The sequence below is a fragment of the Cynocephalus volans genome, chromosome 11 (assembly GCF_027409185.1).
Source record: "Cynocephalus volans isolate mCynVol1 chromosome 11, mCynVol1.pri, whole genome shotgun sequence".
NCBI lineage: Eukaryota > Metazoa > Chordata > Mammalia > Dermoptera > Cynocephalidae > Cynocephalus > Cynocephalus volans.
This window is the reverse complement of record NC_084470.1, coordinates 59,570,441-59,592,325: the sequence shown is the minus strand read 5'-3', so window position 1 is coordinate 59,592,325 and position 21,885 is coordinate 59,570,441. Positions and strand designations below refer to the sequence as shown.

At 44.8% G+C, this 21,885-nt stretch overlaps 2 protein-coding genes across 3 annotated transcripts in view; both read left to right on the top strand.

Annotated features, from left to right (window-relative positions):
- USP4 (ubiquitin specific peptidase 4) overlaps nucleotides 1-9,315 on the top strand; it is a 42,263-nt gene extending 32,948 nt beyond the window's left edge. For both annotated transcript variants that reach the window (XM_063114275.1, XM_063114274.1), the window contains 6 exons: nucleotides 562-632; nucleotides 4,187-4,305; nucleotides 4,652-4,801; nucleotides 5,878-5,981; nucleotides 8,516-8,604; nucleotides 9,002-9,315. In XM_063114275.1, the coding sequence (XP_062970345.1) occupies nucleotides 562-632; nucleotides 4,187-4,305; nucleotides 4,652-4,801; nucleotides 5,878-5,981; nucleotides 8,516-8,604; nucleotides 9,002-9,163 (695 nt within the window). In that variant the 3' untranslated portion in view covers nucleotides 9,164-9,315. The remainder of the gene's footprint in view (nucleotides 1-561; nucleotides 633-4,186; nucleotides 4,306-4,651; nucleotides 4,802-5,877; nucleotides 5,982-8,515; nucleotides 8,605-9,001) is intronic.
- Nucleotides 9,316-10,542: 1,227 nt separating this feature from the next.
- C11H3orf62 (chromosome 11 C3orf62 homolog) lies at nucleotides 10,543-13,752 on the top strand. The gene is made up of 3 exons (XM_063115309.1): nucleotides 10,543-11,111; nucleotides 12,012-12,103; nucleotides 13,268-13,752. The coding sequence occupies exons 1-3, from the start codon at nucleotides 10,705-10,707 to the stop codon at nucleotides 13,531-13,533; spliced, it is 765 nt and encodes a 254-aa protein (XP_062971379.1). The 5' UTR covers nucleotides 10,543-10,704; the 3' UTR covers nucleotides 13,534-13,752.
- The last annotated feature ends 8,133 nt before the right edge of the window (nucleotides 13,753-21,885 follow it).

Below are 21,885 nucleotides of genomic sequence, written 5' to 3'. Positions count from 1 at the left end.
TCTCTCTATGGCTTCTTCTCTAGTACAATGCCTTGCAAATTCTAGCCCCAAACTTCAGTTTTTAACTCCTTAACTCAGTCTTTCCCTTTCTCTCCCCATCTCTTCCATGCTGTGGCCTAGAAACTGTCTCCTGGCAGTAAGCTGGGCCTATGTAGGGATCACTTTGTTTTCCTTCTCTCAGAAATCTTCCTGCTCTGCCTAATATCCAGTGCCTGAAAACAGTTGTTTCATCTATTTTGTCAGGTTTTCTTGTGGTTTAAGGTAAGAGAATAAATCTAGTCCCTGTTACTCTATCTTGACCTGTACTCTTTCAGAATTCTGTATAGTTAGAACCTTGGAGTTTCTCTGTAGCACTGAGGAAATCTTTGCTGAAGGCATTCAGAGGCTGGGGTTCAGAAGGGCAGGCCCAAGGCGTAGCGTTTCTCTTAGCAGTCACTGGTGACAGGTGAGCAGCTATTGATGGTGCAGTATGAGCATGGTCCTTCTTACTCTTGTCACTTGGAGAGCCTCTTCTGTTGCTAACCATTCCGTGATAAGTGACACTTTGGTCCTTCTCCTCAGCTCGATCTACACTGGCCATCGATTGGGACAGTGAGACCCGGATCCTTTACTATGATGAGCAAGAATCTGAGGTAGGTCACTCGGGGTTCTTGGTCAATGGTGTGATTGGTTTCCTCTGTGGACGTGTATTAGGATCACTCTCACTAGCTGGACAGCAGTTTAACAAGTTAAATATTTAAGACTGAGAATGAAAAGCACTTTAAGATTTTGTCATTTTATGTTCAGAGGTTCCAGAAGGTATACTTTATTCCAGGCAGGAAAGCCTCTCTAGGCCTTTGTGTCGTTTTTCTTTTTTTTAATTAATTTTTTATTGACGCATACTGATTTTACATATTTATGGGTTACAGAGTTATATTTTAGTGCATGTATACAATGTATGATGATCTAATCAGGATAATTAGCATATTTATTATTATAAAACTTAATAATTTCTTTGTGATGTGAACATTTGATCTCTTAGTTTGATAATATGCCGTAAATTATTATAGATTAAATTAATTATAAGTAAATTAATTATAGATTCCTGCACACCAATAGAGCTTATTTTTTTATTTAGCTGTGTTTTTGTCTCCATTAACCAGTTCTTACTTCCCCCTTTGCTTCCCTTTCCCACCTCTAGTAACCAAAATCTTTCTCTTTTCCTTTTAACAGTTCAACTGATTATTATTTATTTATTTGTATTTTGTTTTGTTTTGTTTTTAGCTCCCACATGAGTGAGAACATCAGTATTTCTTGTTCTGTGTCTGGCTTATCTCATTTAACATAATTTTCTCCAAGTTCATCCATGTTGCTGCAAATGGCAGAATTTTGTTTTTTTTTTCTATGCTGAGTAGTATTCCATTGTCTATATGTACTACATTTTCTTTATCTAGTCACCCATCAGTGGACATTTAGGTTGGTTACTGTATTAGTCCATTTCTGTTGCTTATAACAAAATACATGGAACTGAGTGATTTATAAAGAAAATGAAATTTATTGCTTACAGTTTCAGAGGCTGGGAAGTCCAAAGTCCAGCGAACACATCTGGTGGTGGTGATAGTGACGCAGGGGTCTCACATGGCAGAAAATGGCAGAGCAGAGATAGACTAACCTCTCATGTGCTCTTTTTGTAAAGCCCTCAGAACCAGACCCATAACCACCATTTTTAATCCATTCACTACAGCATGGTCCTACAAACTAATCTTCTCTTCAAGACTTCACCTTTCAATTACCATGATAGGATTTCTCACCCTCAACAGTTACAGTGGGAATTGAGTTTCTAACATATGAAGTTTGAGGGACACAATTCAGTCAATCCAGAGCATTCCTTCCCTGGCCCCCAAAGTTCATGTCCTTCTCACAGGTAAATACATTCGTTCCATCCCCAAAGTCTTAACTTGTTTCGACTCAAAAGTCCAAAGTTCAAAGTCCCATCTGTGAATTCAAACAAGTTATCTACTTCCAGGATACAATGGTGACACAAACATAGGGTATATATTCCCATTCAAAAAGGAAGAAATAGGCCAAAAGAAAGGAGTAGCAGGTCCTAAACAAGACTGAAACCCAGAAGGGTATGCGTTGAATCTTAAAGCTAGTAAATCATGTACCTTGACTCCATGTTCTGTGTCCTCTGCACGCTTGTATGGGGGTTGGGTTCCCAAGTCCTTAGGCAGCTCCACTTCTATGGTTTTCCTGGTCTGAGGCGATGCTTTGGCTCTTGCAAGCAGGCGTTGCATGCTGGTAGCTCCATAATTCTGGGTTCTCTGTGGTGGTCCTGCCCCCACAGCTCCACAAGGCATGGCACTGATGGGGTTTCTTTGCTGCAACTCCAACCCCACATTTCCACTCAGCATTGCTCTAGCGAAGGCTCTATGCTGTGACTCCACCCCTGTGACAGGTCCCCAGGGTTTTCCGTACATCCTTTGAAATCGGGGTGGAGGCTCTCAAGCCTCCACAGCTATAGCATTCTGTGAGCCTACGGACCCAACACCACATGGACACTGCCAAGGCTTCCTGCTGGTATTTTCCAAAGCTGCAGGTCCAGCCACACCTGGGGCCAAGTTAGACACTGCTGGAGCAGTCAAAGTAGCTGCGATTCTGGTGTGGGGAGCAGCATCCAGTGGTGGCCCAGGGCAGCCAGCCAGTGGACGGCATCTCGGGCCTATTCCCTGAGACCATTCTGTCTCCCTAGGCTTCTGGGACTGTACTGGAAGGGCTGGCCCCAGAGGCTTCTACAATGCCTTCAGGGCCTTTTCCCCCTTCTCCTGATAATCCTTTTCTTTTATGCTAATCTTCTCATGACCATTGTATTTTTCTTCTGAAACTGTTCTCTGCTTCTCTACCACGTGGCCACGCTGCAAATTTTCCAAATCTTTACACTCTTCTTCCCTTTTAAATTCTGGCTTTATGTTGTGTCGTGCCTTTGCTGCCATAACTCAGTATAGGCTGTTGCAAGTAGCCATGCAGCTTTCTTTACGCTTTGTTGCTTAGAAATTTCTTCTACCATAGGGCCGGCCCATGGCTCACTTGGGAGAGTGCAGTGCTGATAACACCAAGGCCATGGGTTCAGATCCCTATATAGGGATGGACATTTAGCTCACTTGGGAGAGCATGGTGCTGACAACACCAAGTCAAGGGTTAAGATCCCCTTACTGGTCATCTTTTTTTAAAAAAAAAGGAAAGAAAGAAAGAAATTTCTTCTACCAAGTTCCCTGGGTCAGCACTTTGAAGTTCCACATTTCATAAAAGTTTGGGACATGTACAGAATGCAGTCAAGTTCCTTGCCAGTTCATAGCAAGAGTGATCTTTGCCCCAGTTTCCAATAAGTCATTTCTCATTTACATCTGAGACCTCCTTAGGATGGTCTTTACTGTCCACATTTCCATAAGCATTCTGGTTACCACCATTTAACCAGTTTCTAAAATATTCCAAACTTTCCCTGGTTTTCTAAACTTTCACCAGCATGTAGGCTTTTTCTAGCCTATTCCTCCAAATTCTTCCAAAGTCTCCTCAACACCCACTTCCAAAGCTGCTTCCACATTTTCAAGTATTTGTTTTAAGCAACACACCACTGCTCTGGTACCAATTTTCTGTATTTGTCCATGTCTGTTGCTTATAACAAAATACGTGGAACTGGGTGATTTATAAATAAAATGAAATTTATTGCTTACAGTTTCAGAGGCTGGGAAGTCTAAAGCCCAGGGAACAAATCTGGTATTGGTGACAGTGACGCAGGGGTCTCACATGGCAGAAAATGGCAGAGCAAAGAGAGACTAACCTCTCATGTGCTCTTCTTTCAAAGCCCTCAGAACAACGCCTGTGACCACCATTTTTAATCCATTCACTAAGGCATGGTCTTACAATCTAATCACCTCTTTAAGGCCTCAGCTTTCAATTACCATAATAGAATTTCCCACCCTCAATAGTTCAGTGGGAATTGAGCTTCTAACATATGAAGTTTGGGGGACACAATTTAATCAATCCACAGCAGTTCCATATCTTGGCTATTGTGAATACAGCTGCGATAGAAATGGGAATGCAGGTATCTCTTCAACAAGATGATTTCCATTCCTTTGGGTGTGTCTTTGTGTATTGACCCAGTAAGATCTTGTTTCTTGAGCAGAACTCAGTGCTTTGTTTCTCATAGGCCTATGATAAGCATGTGAGCATGTTGCAGCCTCAGAAGAAGAAGAAGACCGCAGTGGCCCTGAGAGATTGCATTGAGCTCTTCACCACCATGGAGACCCTTGGGGAGCATGACCCCTGGTACGTTTCTCCCCACTCTCTGGGTGAAGGCACCCACGTGCCCCAGTACTCTGAGATCTGCGGGGGCCATCTGTGCGTACAAAAACCCTTTATATTTGGACCTGCTACTTTTTTTACATGGCCACCCCTACAACACAGTCCTTCTATGTGAGCTGTATTTTCCAGACTACAAAAACCATCACCCTGTTTTGGAAGGCAGGTCCCTGTCCTAAAGCATTAGTGTTAAACACTGCCCAAAAGGATGGCAGCTGTTGTGGGATTGTAGCTGTGCCTCCATACATGAGTGCCTAGGTGGCACTGGCTCCCTGCCTCCCCTACTAAGGAGAGGTTTCTCTTTTCTCTTAAGGTACTGTCCCAACTGTAAGAAGCATCAACAGGCCACAAAGAAGTTTGACCTATGGTCCTTGCCCAAGATCCTGGTGGTCCACCTCAAACGTTTCTCCTACAACAGATACTGGAGAGATAAGCTCGACACAGTTGTGGAATTCCCAGTCCGGTGGGTCCCTGTGATTGCAGTGTTAGGAAAATTAAAAAACAGGCGGGAAATCTGGCCACTGGTTAGCTGACAGGTTTGCCACCAAAGACTTTTCTGAATTAGGATGCATGTTGCTGGGTTCTGGGAGGTCAGATATTGGTTGTTGTAACCCCTCACCTCCTCATCCTCCTGTCTTCAGGGAAAAGAATCTAATAGAAGTACTTCTCGAGGTTCAGGGTGCTGCTGCTCATCTCTGCTACTGCTGGTTCCCCTACTGCTGCCTAAGTGGCCTGTTTTTCCATCCATTATCAGTCCCAGGGAGCCTGATCTCAGCAGGGCGACACAACCACAGCACTGCTTCTCATCAACAAGGGACGGCAACCAGAGAGAGTAGTCTGCTAGGGAGAATTGGATTCTTATTGGGGCTGCCCCAATAAGAATAGTTGGGGTACAGACCCACCACGGTCCTGTCCCTGTGTCTGGCTGTCTGGTCATATCCTCTCAGGCCCCAGGATACAGAGTATAACTAAGACTGGAAAGTAAGTCAGCAAGTAGGAGTTCCCCACAAAATGCAGACTAAAATGCTTTCAAGTAGTTGGGGGGGAATGGATAGATACATGAAGATAGTCATGTGAATGGAGAATCTAGGTGGTAGGTAATGAGTATTTGTTGTAAAGTTCTTTTAACTTTTCTGTATGTTTGAAAATTTCAAAAAAAAAAATGTTTAAGGGGGGAGCAGCTTTCTGGGGTCTGTTTTGGCATTTAAATGATTTTGGCACCAGTTGTAATTCTGTTAATAACAGCCATTTCTATACAGTTGCAGAGGCCCTTTTTGTCTGTCTCCAGATCCTTTCCTCACCATTTGGTCGGGTGTTGGAGTTACCCTGGGGGCTTCTCGCATTTGCTGGTCTGAATATGTCAGTGGTCAGTGCCCAGGGCCCCTTCTGTCATGGTGTGTTTATTTATTCCTTCTCAAGTAGTTTTTGGAGTACCTCTTTATATTCTGGTCTGTTGTATAAGAGAGGGTGCTGGGTTACTCTGATTTTCTTCTCTGGAGTTTAACGTATTTAAGAGCTATTTTTGTGTTTTGTGCTCAGAGCTCTGAACATGTCCGAGTTTGTCTGTGACCTGTCAGCAAGGCCTTATGTGTACGACCTCATTGCTGTGTCCAATCACTATGGAGCCATGGGGGTTGGCCACTGTAAGTACTGGTGTCTGCTTCCTTCTGAGATGTTGCAATGTCCTTGGCCAGTCATCTCTCACCAGTCTCTCTCCCTGTGCACTAGGCATTGCCCTGAGCACTTCACTTACACAGTTCCACAGGCCTCAGGCTTCAGGCTTTTTTGATACTACTGCCCTCCCTCCATTCTTTTTTAAAAATTAATTAATTAATTAATCATTCATTCATTCATGCATTTAATTATTTTATTTTATTTATTTAAAAAATTTTTTAAATTTATTTTATTTTATTTTATTTTTCTGGCCGGTAAGGGGATAGCAACCCTCGGCACAGTGTGTTCTGCACCACGCTCAGTCAGTGAGCACACCTGCCATCCCTATGTGGGATCCGAACCCGTGGCCTCAGCGCTACCAGTGCCGCACTCTCCCAAGTGAGCCACGGGGCCGGCCCTTAAATTATTTTTTATATTGTCATAGTCTTTGATTCAATGACCCCACCTCTTGGAATCTATCCTAAGAAAATAACTTGACATTAGGGAAGAGCTTTAAGCACAGAGATATTCACCTATTTATAACAGTGAAAAGTTAGTAACAGTATTGGTGACTAACAATTGGCATCTAATTATAGACGAGTACACACCATTTCAAAATAAAATTAGTAACAACAGGGAAATGCCTACGATATACATTAAGTCAAAACAGTTACACAAAATTGTATGATTATAGAAGGTAGTATCACAACTATGTTAAACCAAAAAGCAAAGAAACTATGATTGGGGTTGGAGAGAGTCTGGAAAGAGAGACACCAAAATCTTAACTATACATTTTTTTTGTTCTACTTTATTTTCCAAAATTTCTAAAATGTGTAGGTTTACTTTTTTAATGAAAAGACCTAATACATTTTGTTACTTGTTTACAGAAGAACATTAGTGATGTTGAAGTGAGGAGCTGCATTTCCTCACATCGCCTCTACTGCATCTGCTTTGGGCCAACTGCCACCACTCTCAGTGTTAGTACCCTAAGAGATGATACCATAGGAGGTGTCGGTTCCATTTATATTTATAGTGGATTGCAGAACTTCCCTAAACCCCAATTTTTACTCCTACACTGATAAGCTTTTTCTGTTGGTCCAAAAGTCTGATTTCCTGCCCCTCCATTCTTACTCTGTTACCTCCTGGCTCCAGATGGCTGCTCAGTCTCCAGCCCTCATGTCTACATTCCATGCCATCTAAAAAGATGCAACTTTCCCTTTTAAGCAGACCTCTCAGGGTCTTCCTCCATTCCTCTATATCTATCATATTGGCTATAACTTGGTCACATCTAATTGCAGGAGAGGCTGGGAAATAAAAATTGTGCCTGTTTGAAAATTGAGGCTCTACTGAAGTGGCTGTTAGTGATCTCTGATCATATTATATTCTGCAGTGCTCATTGTTCTACAACTTGTTTTTTCCTCCCAAGATTAATATCTGTCTGTATTCATGTATAATAGTCAAATGTATTCATTTTTAACTGCTATTGTAGCACATGAACACCACTTGGGCAAGTTTCTCAGCCACAGTTTTCTTGTCCATCTGGTTGTGTATGGGCCCACATTGGGCCCACAGTTGAAACTCCAAGATTGAGAGCCACCATTGCTGCTTTTTTATCAAGCACAGATAGTGTCATTAGGCCCCAAGCATCTTGTTGCCTTATTCCATATTTCTTGTTCACACTTTGTACAGTTGGTGCTATAGTGGGGAAACTGAGACTGATGTGTTAAACAGCTTGCCCAGAATCACAGAACAAGTTGAGATTTGAAACCAGATCTCCATTAGAGTCTTAGTCTGGGTGGAGCAGGAATTGGGCATTATTGCTGGGATTGCTGTTATAAACACATCCTGCTGGGAAATAGAGTAAAATCAAGACAAGCATTCATTGGGTATGGGGAATGCTTGGACCGTTATGAGAAATGTTTACCCAACCACAGATTTTTGACTCACAATTTTAGAAAAAGATAAATTTAAGGTTTCTTGTTCACATCCCAGCTTTGCAAACTCAAACGTCCAATGTTTCCTTAACCAGGATTATCCTGCAGGTTCCTCTTAGAGGCACTAAGAGCCTTCTGCTGATGGTAGTTTTAGCCATCTGCATGGACACAGTGGGAGAGGTTGATTTGGCTTGTTCCTTTGAGAGGTATTATTTTGCTTAAATCTTAGAAGTATCAGCTCCTTTTATGGGTCCCCGGCTCTGGGTTAGTGCTCATAGCCATCCTGAAGTTTGGCACTGGATATCTCTATTTTGGGGATTACTTTCCCAAAATTATAGTTTATAGCCTTGGTCCCTGACAGTTCCATTCTTACTCTTTCTAGCCTTTTTGAGAAGGAACAGATTAGAAAAAAAGGTGAGTTGTCTTTTGGTCAGTATGACACTATAAATTATTTTTAATTCCAAGGTTTTTGTGGTTTTTTTTTTTTGTGTGTGTGTGTGTGTGTGTGTGTTTGTTTAGTGCAAGCCTAGTAAGCTAGCCAGATTAATTTTCTGGTGACTGCTAGATCATTTTCTTTGTTGATTTGGCAGATACTGCATATGCGAAGAACAAACTGAATGGGAAATGGTATTACTTTGATGATAGCAACGTGTCCCTGGCCTCTGAGGATCAGATAGTGGTGAGTAGGCCCTGATACTTAGTTCTTCCTCTTGCCTTTAGAGATTAAAGCTGGGAAGGGTCTCTCTCAAGCTAGTTGGTTATTCATCATCCTGATATGACAGTGGAAGCTAAGTGTGATAAAGAGTTGGCTGCCATTCCTTTTTGGACCCTTCTTAAATGAGAAGCTCAACTCTCCTCAGGGTTTCTATGTCAGAGGGCACCTGCTTTTTCCTGCTTCCCTGGCAGGGATTGCACAAGCCAGCCCCAGGTGGAAGGGCCTTCATGGTTGCCTCTGTGTTTGGATATACAGGGCAAGGTGACAGATCTCTGAGAGTTTTGAATAGTGAGAGAAAAGATGGGGAGAATGGGTGATTTTTCCAGCCAGTGAATGGACTTTCCCCCCTCTTGTGTTTTAGACGAAAGCAGCTTATGTGCTGTTTTACCAGCGTCGGGATGATGAGTTTTATAAGACGCCTTCACTTATCAGTTTTCCTGGTTCCTCTGCTGGAGGGATGAGACCAAGCAATTCACAGCAGGGCTTAGGGGATGACAAGGCTTGCAGCATGGACACCAACTGATGCAGACTCAGTGACTCTGCCACCCTACAGCACCAGTGTAATCCCCCAAGAGAACATCTTTGACGCTCTGAAGACTGCTAGTATACAGTCTAAAACCAAATGAAGAAATTCCCTTCTTTTATGAGAAAAAAAAAGATCTTGTTTGCTCAGAAGGGTTATGTCAAGAGGCTGAATTATTTTTCTTTTTAAATAGGTGGTGAGAAATTTCTATAAAATCTGTGGAGCTGAAAAGTGGGATGGGGTGGGGCTGCACAATGTGGTACGTCTGGTGGATTCCAAAGAATGGAGAGGAGTTCACTGAGTATGGTGCAGCCATGAAAACTCACCTGCAGGGCTGCCCTGAGTTCCTGAATTTCTGGTTCTGGTGTCGATGCTGTTGATTCCAGTAGTCTGCTCACAGTAAACTGAGCCTCAAGAAAACGTGGTGGTGTCCCCTTCACCCTTGCTGTGTCACTGAGATGGGTTTATAATTTTCTAAATATTAGCTACTAAAGCCCATTTCTGTTTTTCCCTTTGAGTCTTCTTGGAATTTCCAGCTTTTTTCCCCCTAATGAAATGAAGATATTTATTGCTGGGGTCTCCTGCCCCTCAACCTCCTGTGCAGCCCAGCAGTTCTGTTATGTTTCCCACTATCCTTGATGAATTGAAACAGTTGGATACTGTATGAAACTTTCATTAGATATCGCTTAAAGGGCGTTGGTACACAAAACTGCTGGGTACTGTGGTCCCATCCAGTTGTTTCCTTCTGTGGTGGCTTGAGAACAGGAACCGTCGTGGGAGTTTGTCAGGCCTGGAAAGGGCTCCTGTTAATACAGATTTGGTACTACCCAGAGACCCTCCAGCCTGGGTTCTCCCCCCCCCACCCCCTCCACACCTCTCCTCCTCTCCCCATCCCCTCACCATGATGCCCTGCCGCCGCCCCCAGCACCACCATGCGCGGTGAGACCTGAGCTTGTAGTCCCGCAGCCTCCCTCTGTGCGGGGCCTTTGCTTCCCTTCCCGGCCGTGTGGGTTTAAAGAATACAGCGGAATACGGTTGTCTGGGCTTTTCTGTCTGACCTTTAACCTAATCCGTGGGGGTTGGGGCCGGTGCCCGGGCGCGCGCGGTGACCGTTGGTGGGGCGGCCGTGTCGCTGCACTGCTCGGGGAGGACGCAGCTGCAGGCCTCCAGCCCTCGCCGGGTGTCGGGTAGGGCCCGGGTGTCGGGTAGGGCCCGGGTGTCGGGTAGGGCCCGGGCGGGCGGCCAGTGGGAAGGACGGGGTGAGTGGCAGGGGTGGGGCGGCCCGGAAGCGGGCGGCGGGGCGTGGTGGCTCTGGGGCTCCTGCCCGATTGCTAGTTCCGTCCAGGGATAACCACAGATGACTCCCACCCACACGAAGGAAAGTGTCCCGTTGCTCTTTGGCCTGTAGCCTGGGTCAAGTTCGAGGAAATCGTGGCCAGTGCCACGAGGTGTTTTGCAACATCCTCTGTAACGTCATTCTCGTATTGCTCTGTGCATTTCCAACATATCACATAATACAGACGTGGTCACTTTTAGGGGAAATGTCTGAAAAACTCAGAAGATGCAGAAAAGAGCTGACGGCAGCCATTGATCGGGCCTTTGAAGGAGTCAGTCATTCCCAGGAGTACACAGGCTCGCAGAGGCTGGAACTGGACCCGGCGCCGCTCTCCTCCCTGCCCGTTCACAGACTCCTCTGCAGAAGATATCCGCTGGCAGCCCGCTCCTCTGCTGCTCCTTTTGCTGCTGTCCCATGTGCTCCAGAGATTGAGAACCCTGCCTTTGCACCAAACCACAGCCCAGTAGATGCAAAACCACATGCTTTGTACCCCAAAAGAAAACCTCTGACCAGCAAGGAAAACGTATGGGTGCATTCCTCCATTTTGGCACCTGAAAGACGGTTCTGGAGAGCTGTAGGAGATGGGGAAAACTGGAGAAAAGAAAGCTTAAGGTGATTCTAATTTGATAGCTCAATAGCTACAATTAAGGGGATACTTGTTTCTGAAAAAACTGTTGAAGATCCTAGATTTAATTCATGACAGTGCTCTTGTTTCCTCTTGGGAGCTCTAAGACTGTATTTGTGAAATTCATAGTATTCTTCAGAATCTGACCCAGAAAACTTTTTTTTTTCTATGCATTTGGGTTGAGGGGTTGTTTTTCAATCTTGGATTTCAAACCAGTCATGGAAATGACTTTGCTATATAGCCAGAGGGGTAGTGAATGTAAATAACCTGATTTTTAAATAACCTTAATTTTATGCTGCAGAGACAAAAATCTTAATTTCATAACTCCTGTGTTTGAACCTGGATACTAAGGACTTTGATACCCTCCTCTGCCCACACTGGGGAGAGGCTGAATGGATGGCTGGGCCCTACTTCTGGCTTAATCTTTGCCTCCGCTCCCCTACCCTACCCCAGAGCTTTTTGAACTATCATCAGGTTAAGGTCTCCCCTCGACCTTTCCTTCTCTCAAGTAGCTTCAAACTGCCTGGTCCCAGGCACCTTGACTTGGAGCAGGAATGACCATATGGGATGAAATTTCAAAGTCCTGCCATCGTGGCTGTTCCTTAGGCAGGGAATAAAGAGGCCATTTAACTGGTTCAACTCCACAAATATTCATATTGGTATTCATAAACATTAATGCAGTCTGTGATGTTTATGAGTCAATGATGATGCTATTAGTCAATTTCTTCACTGATTTAGCAGTTTCTGATTGTCCTCTAATCATAGCATAAATGATAAATGATAGATTTTTGTCCTTAAGATTATCTAACACTGAGTTCCCCTCCAGTATTTTCATAAAAGAGGATCTAATTTTCCACCTTTCTTTTTCTCCTACCTATGGGCTGCAGGAAAGATATGGAGAGAGATTTGAAGGTTGACTCAAACATGCCACTCAACAATTCTAGCCAAGAGGTCACAAAGGATCTGCTTGATATGATTGGTGAGTATAGAGAGCCAGTCCATACTCTCCTTGGGAGGATAGGTCCTTGACACAGGCCTGAGTCAGCAAATGTCTTAGATTAGATTTAAAAAAAAAAAAAAACTCTTATTTATCATCTATTTATTCAGTAGATTTGCTTTGCTCACAGCAGACTCTGCATAGAGCAGTGAACTAAACAAACCCTGTCTCTGCCCTCGTGGAACTGATAACCTAGTGAGGTCACACATCAGTCAGGTCATTTCATAAATGTTTAGTTACAATGAGTCTCTGAAGGCAAGGGATGGCAGCCCCTAAAACTTTGTGATTGAGCTTAGATCTTAAGGAAACAGGATATAGGTAAAAAGGACAGAGTAGTCCAGTTGGGGTGGGTAATACAATTTTGAAAAAAAAAAATAAGAAGCCAAAGCTCTTCTATAATTCTACCACCCAGAGATAGCCACTTTGTTAACATACTGTACTATGCATCCTGTCGGCATGTTTTCTATACACAAGTCTATATGTATTCTGCGTGTGAACTACATGTTCCCTATTTTTAAACAAGTCATACTACACAGTAGACAAACAGCTTCTAGTTGAGGGATGCATAGCTTTGGGTGCTACCTGAAGCTGTTGGCTCTGAGGGGTCTCCAGCTTATGGGGGATGAAAGGGAGGCCTGGTGAGGGGAAGTACTCACCCTAGGCCAACAGAGTTAAAACCCCTGCCAGCCCATGACTTTAGTGGACTGAGACTCCAAGAGTAGCCCCGGCAAGTGAACTGGAGTCATCACTGCCTCTGTCAGCCATCTTTCTCACTTTTACCAGCATCAGGTGGCATTTTGATTACCCTAAAGACCTCTTTTTTTCACACCATGTCTTGTCATGCCTGCAGGTTAGGGAGTTCCCTGAGAGCCAGGACAAGTGTGTGCATTTCTGTATCCTCCCACTTGCACATTCTTTTGGGACTGGCAGATGGTTGGGACTACATAAATGCTGTGGCCTGAAAGGAGGGCACTAAGCCCACTTTAATTTGGCACTCACTCTGGCAGCCCATCTGCCCTGGGGCAGGAATGCCTGGCTTTGCACAGTTCCTGAAGAGTGACCACCCATTCATGGTTTTTAATTTGTGCCTGAAATGTCTTCAGAAACCTCTCTGGAATTGTAAAGCTGAATGTTCTTATTTTTAAGATCATACAAGCATCCGAACTATTGAAGAATTGGCTGGAAAATTAGAATTTGAAAACGAGTTGAACCGTGTATGTTGTCGCTGCCAAGGTTCGCCCTTCAAGGAGGAAGCCTGGGCCCTGCTCGTGGATGAGAGCCCTCAGAAGGCCTCAGATGCTGACTCTGGCAGCCTGAAGCAGGCTTTCGATGATCATAATGTTGTTGAGACCGTTCTGGACTTGGAAGAGGACTACAATTTGATGACCTCTTTTAAATACCAAATTGAGTAAGAAGAGTTGATTTTAGCTTTTATTTTTTACAGCAAGAGGCTGCCATCAAGGAGCCTGTGGCTGCTTCTGCACAGTGATCCTCAGGGGCCACATTTTTCAGAGGGTTGGCAGAACCTAAATTATACTCTTTTTAACTTCCAGTTATGTCCCTTTTTGAGCTGAGATCCAAGTATTTGTATTCTGTTGCTTTGAAATATTTCTTACTGTTGGTTTTTTGGACTTTTCTTGACATCTTGAATGTGGTTTTTTTTATTGATGTTCAATATATCCAGTACCCAAGGTAGGTGTGAGTCATGGGCCTCTGCTGTGTCTCTTGGTGCTCTTTTCTATGGGCCCCTGAAAAAGTACAGGGGCCACAAATCAGGGTGGGCTTTGTGCACCCCGTGGGACCAGCCTGTCCTGGGCCAGCTCAGCCTACACAGAGGAACCAGGGTCAAGCCAGACCTTGGCTTGGCTCCTCTGCTACCCTTACACATTTTGCTCTCCTTGCACACTTTGCACCCAGGGCTCCCTGTTAGCCTGCATGGGCCCCATTCCCTCCTCGTGTCCAGACCTACCTTCCCATGCCTGCCCCTGCCCAGCTCAAAGGCCTCTACAGAGGCCTTCTGGTTGAATGAGAGGAGGTAGCAGGATCCCTGGCTCCTTCCTGACAGGACATTCCCATAAGGCTACCCTACCACACACCTGGGACTTCAGCTGAGGGTGGATGGAGAGAGAAGGGTAAGTACAGGTCCTGCCCATCCACCTTCATACCTGAGCCTCATCCATCCCACTATAGGCCTGGAGACCACAGGGGGGTCCCCCAGCAATGACCGTGCTGGGGTAAGACAGGGCGGGGAGTGAAGGAGGGACCAGGCCATTGTCCTCCTGAGGTCAGCATAGCAGCAAAAGCTTAGCAAGGTTGGCTCTAGCCTCACCCTTGGAAAGAAAGGACATCATCAAAAATTATTTGGACAAATATTTCAAAACCATGATATTCTCTCAGGAGACCTAATAAGCTGGTGGGCAAGGTTTGATGTCTTCTAGAAACTCAGTCTCAGGGAATTGCCCACCTCCTGAGCTAATAAGGGAGGATGAGGATGGGGGTGAGGAGGCTGGCACAGGGTTGTTTGTAAGACTCAAAGCCTAAACAAACTAGAGCTAGGGAGAAAGGCCCAACAGCTGACTGCCTGCCCACCAGGCCATCTTCTAGGTCAGTGACCCTGGCATAGGGCCGGCTGAAGAGCCAGCAGCACCCCTTCACCACATGTCTGGTGATTCCTCTGGGCTCAAAGGCAGAGGCTGCATACCCATTCCTTAGCAGAGCTTGGCACAGCACCTGCCAGTGCCCCAAGAACTAAGGTAGACTCTGGCCACTTTGCTGGATGGGCCTCCCCAGTGGGCGTGCACTGGTTCCCACCCAGTCATGGCCACTGCCACTGCTCTGCCTGGGGCGGGCAGGAAGAACAAGGCTAACAGGAGGCTCCTCCCAGGCTACCTGCCACTCAGTCCCTGCAGGAGGTGGCACCTTCAATAAGCATTCACAGCCTCTGAAGTTGGAGCCGGTTCTTCTCCCTGAGCAGGAAAAACAGGAGCAAATGAGAAGAAATGCTCACAGCATCTTTGACTCTCTCTGCTTGGATGAAGAATGAGCTGTCTGGATGGAGAGATATCAGGTGTATTAGTCCATTTCTGTTGCTTATAACGAAATACCTGAAACTGGGTGATTTCCAAAGAAAACAAAATTTTTTTGTTTACAGTTTCTGAGGCTGGGAAGTCCAAAGTCCATCTGGTGGTGGCGACAGTGATCCAGGGGTCTCACATTGCAAGATGGTGGAAGCAGAGAGAACAGAGAGAGAAGAGACAGACTCTCCTCTTCTTTTAAGACCCTCAGAACCACGCCCCTGACCAGCATTTTCAGTGCATTCACTTCTGCATGGTCCCACAATCCAATCACCACTTCAAAGCTCCACCTTTCAATTACCATAATAGGATTTCCCACCCTCTTAACAGTCACAGTGGGGGCTAAGTTTCTAATACCTAAAAAACTCAGGGGACACAATTCAAGCTTCAGTGAGTTTTGGGGGGACATAGGCTAATTAATATTCAAAAAGCAGGTCTCAAAACAGTGCATTCCAAATAGTATGCATGGATATCAATACTCTCCTATCAAGGAGGTGAAGCTTAATTCCTGTCTCTTCCCACTCCACTCCTTCTACATTATCACCACCCCTTGATGGTGAGCCAGATTAGAGACTCTTTTTTGAAGAGTCGAGTAAGGAAAGAGAAAAATAAACTTACAGTGGAGATACCTGGCAAACGTTAACCAAGTGATTAAAGTTAACATCACCAGTGATGTAATGTGGATGTCACACACACCTTGATAGGATGTGACGAGAAGGGTGCTTCACCTCCATGGTATTCTTACCAAAAACCCATGTCCTCATGGGTTTGTCTGACAAATATCAGACAAAAACCCAGATTGGGGGATATTCTACAGGATACCTGACCAGAATTCAAGACTGTCAAGGTCAGGAAAGACTCAAAAACTGTCACAGACCAATAGAAAATAAGGAGACATGATGACTAAATGCACTTTGGAATCCTGAATTGCATCCTGGAACAGAAAGAGGACATAAATGGAAAAATTGGTGGTGAGATCCATATAAAGGCTGGAGTTAATTTATTGATGTCAGTTTCTTAGTTTTGACAAATGTACCACAGTTATGTAAAATGTTAACATTGAGGAAGCTGGTTAAAAGGTATATCACCATCTTTGCAACTCTTCCGTAAATCTAAAATTATTCCAAAATTTAAAATGCATTTAATAAAGTGCAATTGATCCCAAGTTTGTGAAAATATGTGCATATGAGCACACGTGCAAAGAATTTATGGGGGGTGGGAATAAGGAGGATTATAGTCTTTTTTTTGTCCTAATTTATCTGCAGTGGACATATATCCCTACTGGGGGGGGGGGGAGAAATTAAAGGTTTTTTGTGTGTTTTGTTTGTTTGTTTTTTTAAACTCTTTTCTCTGTCAACTAGCCATGGGCATCCCCCACCAGGTACCTGCCCAAACCCAACCATCACGGTTTGCGGGGAGCTTGGTGGGGTCCAGGGACCACAACAGAAGGGCTTGGCAATCAAGCAGTCCTTCACTGAGGGTGCTGTCTTCAGGGGCCAGATGCTGTAGGTCTCACCAAGCTGTTTCTCAGGAGCTTAGTTCACTGGTCAGGGTTTAGTCCCTCCCCAGGTGGGGCTTTGCAGAGGAAGTGGCTGTTGTGAATAGTATCTGGCCCTAACTCTAGAAGACTTTGAAATTAGAGATTTTTTTTAAAAAATCAAAAGTGGAGACTATAGCCCTTGGAAATGAAGTGCCAGCACAGGGTAGGGGTGGGGTTAGAAAGAGTTCAGGCTCTGCCTGGCTAGAAAGACAGGTATGTCTCTGTCTTAGCAAAGCCTTTATGTGAAAATCAGATTCACCAAAAGGTAGCTCATCCTGGAATCTTTGAATGAGGAACTTTTCCTCACTGTAGAAAAAGCTGTTCAATAAAGCAGGGGAGCCCTGAGCCTCTGGCATGCCAGTCCCAGATTAGCAGGGGGTGGGCACATAGGACCCCTTATTTTCCTGGTGACATCTACTCCTGTCTCTGTATCCCTGGCTCCCTGAAGTGCCCCAAGGAGACTTTCCTGCCTTTGTCATCTGCACCAATGCAGTGGGCAGATGTGTGCTCATCTGCACAGAACGGGGTTTGGAAAATTGCTCTCCAGGAATTTAGCTGTGGCCAGGGGGTGGAGGGGAGGAGAACAGAGCCTAGAACATATATTTTAATAAAAATTCCTCAGGTTTGCAGGGAGCTGGGAACAAAGCCTTCTCAGGGAGACTTGATAGTTGACTTTGGTCATGTCTGAGAAACTTTATAAATGTTTTACGTCATTCAGTTCTCTCCCCACAGCTCATCTTGGCAAGCCAAACCTAACAGTCACTGAACTGTTTCCGTGGAAACGCCAAACTGCAATTTGGTAACCAGAATCAAAATAGAAACAAGGCAGATTCAAGAATAAACAGGAGCTTTGGAACCTGCTAGTTGCAGACTGCAAATTCAAGCCACAGCTCAAGGCATATGAAAAGCTGGGCCCATTCAATCTTATGAGAAAAGATTTCCAAGTTCCCATGGCTGCATCTCACCAGTGTTCAGGCCAAAGTCACCAGAAACCAGCTTTGTGAACAGACTACTAGACTTTGTAACAATACTTAAGGCAGGAGCTGGTCTGTAGAGGGAATGATAGAGTGTAGGTCCAGCAGGGACCAGAGAGTCACAGTTGCAGTTTAGGAGTACAGCAGGGGCCGAGCCTGTGGTGCACTCAGTAGAGTGCTGCGCTGGGAGCGCAGCGACGCTCCCACCGCGGGTTCGGATCCTATATAGGAATGGCCGGTGCACTCACTGGCTGAGTGACGGTCACGAAAAAACGACAAAAAAAAAAAAAAAAGTACAGCAGAAGTGCTTTCAAAGGGACAATTCAAGAGGCATGGCCATGGGCTGGAAATGGTGACCCTGTCCTCAGCCTGTAGTATTCCCCACATTCCCAGGCATGGCTGCCTGTCTAGCCACATGGATCTGGTTCTAGATTCTGAACACTTGCCAGGTGAACTCTGGGGGCACTTAAGGCAGGAGCTGGTCTTTAGAAGCTTGTCTTTGTCTCTATGAGGCTTAAGCCAGCATGAAGGGGCACTGAGATCTACCTTCTCATCTCTGGGTCTCAGGGTTCCCCCCACACCAGCCTCCTGCTTCTCTCACTTGGAATAGGGGAGCCACCTCCTGGCCCACCTGTCCTGGTCAGGAGACCAGGAGGAAGGAGACAACCCGGGGTCCTGTGTCCTTTCACCTTTGCACCCAGGACAGCAACACCATCCTGCCACTGGTGGAGTTATGACCTGTTAATGTTTGAAAATCAATGAAGATGATTTGCAAAAGGGGCCTAACTTGGGCCAATCTTTCTGAAATGGCCAGGTCAGGGGCTCACCTGGAGCCAGAGTGGCACCCCTCCTCACTGACCCACAAGATGTTTCATATGGCTGCAAAGACTAGTGAAAAGGTCATGCAAACAAGGGGAGGCCTTGGAAAGATATTGCACCTAATTGTAGATGATTACTAAAAAGGCTCTGTCACCCCAAGACAATCTGAGGCTCTGGCAATTTGCTTTCTCCTTGGAGTGTGTGGGAGAACATTAATATTTTAGGTTTCAACTAAATATTAACAGAGGGAACAGAGTTTTACACAGGATATCTATTTGACAATGGATTCCGGTTCTAGTGGGGAAGGACTCTCCATCCTAGGCTGTCTGGAAAATGCCTGGTTTGATGAAGAGCTTTGGCTTAAGGCCTGGCATAAAAAATTTTCAAAACTACCCATCTCTTGTAGGAAGCAATATATTTTTTAATGGTGGAGGGGCTGTCATCTTCTAGGCAGTTGAGGTGAGGGAGAAGTTGCTGGGAACTGGCTTGGGAGAGAGAAGTGGGCATCTTGAAGGAGATCCCTCATCAGGAGCCCTTTGGAGCTTCTGAGGCAAAACACAAAAAAGGGAAATTGCAAAGGGATGCTATAGAAAGGCCCCACTTTTAGGACAGGGCTGCAAGGAGTTCTTTGGATGATAAGAATGCAATCCCTGCCCTCAATAAGTATTAAGTATTTGTCCAGTGTCAGACACTCCTGGGTGCTGGGGACATAGCAGGGACAAGGCAAATGCTGCTTTTGGGTGCTGGGGACATAGCAGGGACAAGGCAAATGCTGCTTTTGCTTCTGGGGTTAATTTATATTCCACTGGGCAAGGCAGGTAGAATACAAGTAGACAAATTAATACATAATTTCAGATGTAGTACTATGAGAAAATTAAAACTGGGCGAGAGAGTGGGTGATGAGTGGGGTGAGGAAGGAGGTCAGGAAAAGCCTCTCTGTAGGGATTGATACTCGAATGTCAAGACAATTAGGCACTGCAGTCAGCTTTATTTCCATCCTCAGGCTGTAGCTGGAGTTGTATCAAAGGGAGGAGCCCCTGGGTGGCTTCCTGGGCCCCAGGCCTATAGACCTTCTATCACATCACCCCTGTGTAGCCACATACAGCTCCAGGAGCATCTGAAGAGCCAAAAACTTTGCGCTCCAGGGCCATGCCTGGGCTGTGTCACTCTCACCAAATCTGGCAGGAACACAGTAGTTTAAAAATAAATAAATAATAAAATAAAATTTTTAAAAAGCCTTAGGTATAAAATAAGAAACAAGGCCGACCCCGTGGCGCACTCAGGAGAGTGCGGCGCTGGGAGTGCAGTAGTGCTCCCGCCGCGGGTTCGGATCCTATATAAAGATGTCCGGTGCGCTCACTGGCTGAGCGCGGTGTGGCCGGTCACAAAAAGACAATAAATAAATAAATAAATAAATAAATAAAATAAACAATATCCTTTCCTGATGATCACCAGAGACAGGCAGCGTAATTTTAATTAACCCAGCCTTGTTAGGAGGTAAGTTTATTGCTCATTCTACAAAGACACCCAACTCATGGAACACCAAGTCACTCTGACCTTTGGCTTTATTACATAAAATGAAATATTTCTGAAGAAATACAGGATTTAGTAACTCACAGCAGAATCAAAGAACAAAGGATCCTGCTTTGACATTTCAAAATTGGACAGACCCATTAATAAGACCACAGTTATAAATACTGACAGTTCTCTAAACAGGGTCTCAATTTTGAATTAAAATGATTATTAAACTGTTCACCTTAGAGTAATAAAAGTTTCTAGATACAGACCTCTCTAGTCTATAAGTCTCATGCTAACAGCTCAACAGGTACCTGTAGTTAGTCTGGCAAAAGCTGGAAGGAACCCTTTGTGTGGCTGGGCTTCCTTGTATAAGCAATAAAAACCAGCAGGGAAGGGAGCAGAGACTGGCAGAGGGCAGGGTAAGCAGACATCCAGTGAGACCCACAGGGAGAGGAGAGGCCAGGGCAGCCTGAGGCACAGCCCATATCTGAACTTCCCTGGTCTCAGAGAGGGTTGCTGTGATTGCCCATGGCTCCCAGCTACATGCCATAGGAGGCCTTGGTCTGGAAATGAGTGAGAAACAGCTTAGGATGGTGTCTGACATCCCTGCCAAAGATGTTGCAGGCAAATTCAACTCCTCCAGACTTTTATGGGACACACAACCCTGAAAACAAAGAATGTAAAAAAATAAGAAATAAAGAACCATTGCTTTCTACAAAGGTCCACTCAGTGGCCCCAGTGTCACTGATTGTACTGGCTTGGAAATGAGCAAATTCTAGAAACTGTCCATCCCATGAAGATTTTCACTTTCATATAATACTGGAAAAGGGAAACCAATTTGAATGGGGTGTTTATTCAAATCGTGAGAGCCTTAAGGAATAAAAAGATGGTATGTATCTTATCTATTTGATTTCTTAAGTAAACTTATGAAATTGTACTGGCAGTTCCATAAACTTGAAAGAACAAAATGTATGCTTTTAAAGGTTTTTTTTGATTTTGTTATTTTTGATTACAAAATAAATACATGTGTTGCAAACATTCAAAAACTTCAGATATAAATGGAAAGCCAACATCTCATATAAAGCCCACTGCTCTCCAGAAATAATACAGGGCCTACAGACACTATCATTAGCTAAAAACGAGGACGGGAAAAAACAGCCAAGAAAAATGTATTCGTGGTTTGTGAACAATGGTGCTCTGGACATTTGTTTGGGGCATGTCACTTCTCTTTCATTGGCAGTTTTAACATTCTTTCTCTGTTCACAAGACTTAGTGTGTCCTGTAATATGTCCACTGATCAAAAAATGCAAATGAGGGCTGGCCAGTTAGCTCAAGGGTTCAGATCCCCAAACCAGCCAGCCATGAAAAAAAAAAAGAGCAAATGTTGTGGCAGCATAACTGGATAAAAATAAGAGGAAAAAAAAAACAAAAAAAATCCTGAGGCCCAGAAAGTATTGGTCATGTGTAGGGAATATTCTGAAAACCAAAAAGGTTTGGAAGTCATGCTGCCACAGCAAGAGTTCTGTGACAGCCTTTCTGCTATACAGTATTTCATAAAGAAGCTAGCCTCCCTTTTACCAAGTACAGCTACCCTCCTCCTGGTGCCCCACAACCAAGATTCTGCCCCAGCTTTCATCACTACTGTCTTCACACATTTCATTACGATAAATAAGGATGCACTGATCCCTTATGCCCTTGTCATGGGCAGCACCTGGTACCTTGAGCACTGAACCTGGCACTGCCCCCTACTGAGCACACACCCCCAGAGCCTCTGATCCTGAGGTCCTGGGCAGGCATTAGGGTCTTTCTGCTGTTGGCCAGCCCAAGTGTTCTGCAGTT

Bases quoted from the DNA above. Each gene is read 5' to 3' on its own strand.
- C11H3orf62 (XM_063115309.1), top strand. From the start codon at position 10,705: ATGTCTGAAAAACTCAGAAGATGCAGAAAAGAGCTGACGGCAGCCATT. The intron at 11,112-12,011 runs GTGATTCTAATT...TATGGGCTGCAG, and splicing joins TGGAGAAAAGAAAGCTTAAG to GAAAGATATGGAGAGAGATT. The intron at 12,104-13,267 runs GTGAGTATAGAG...CTTATTTTTAAG, and splicing joins GGATCTGCTTGATATGATTG to ATCATACAAGCATCCGAACT.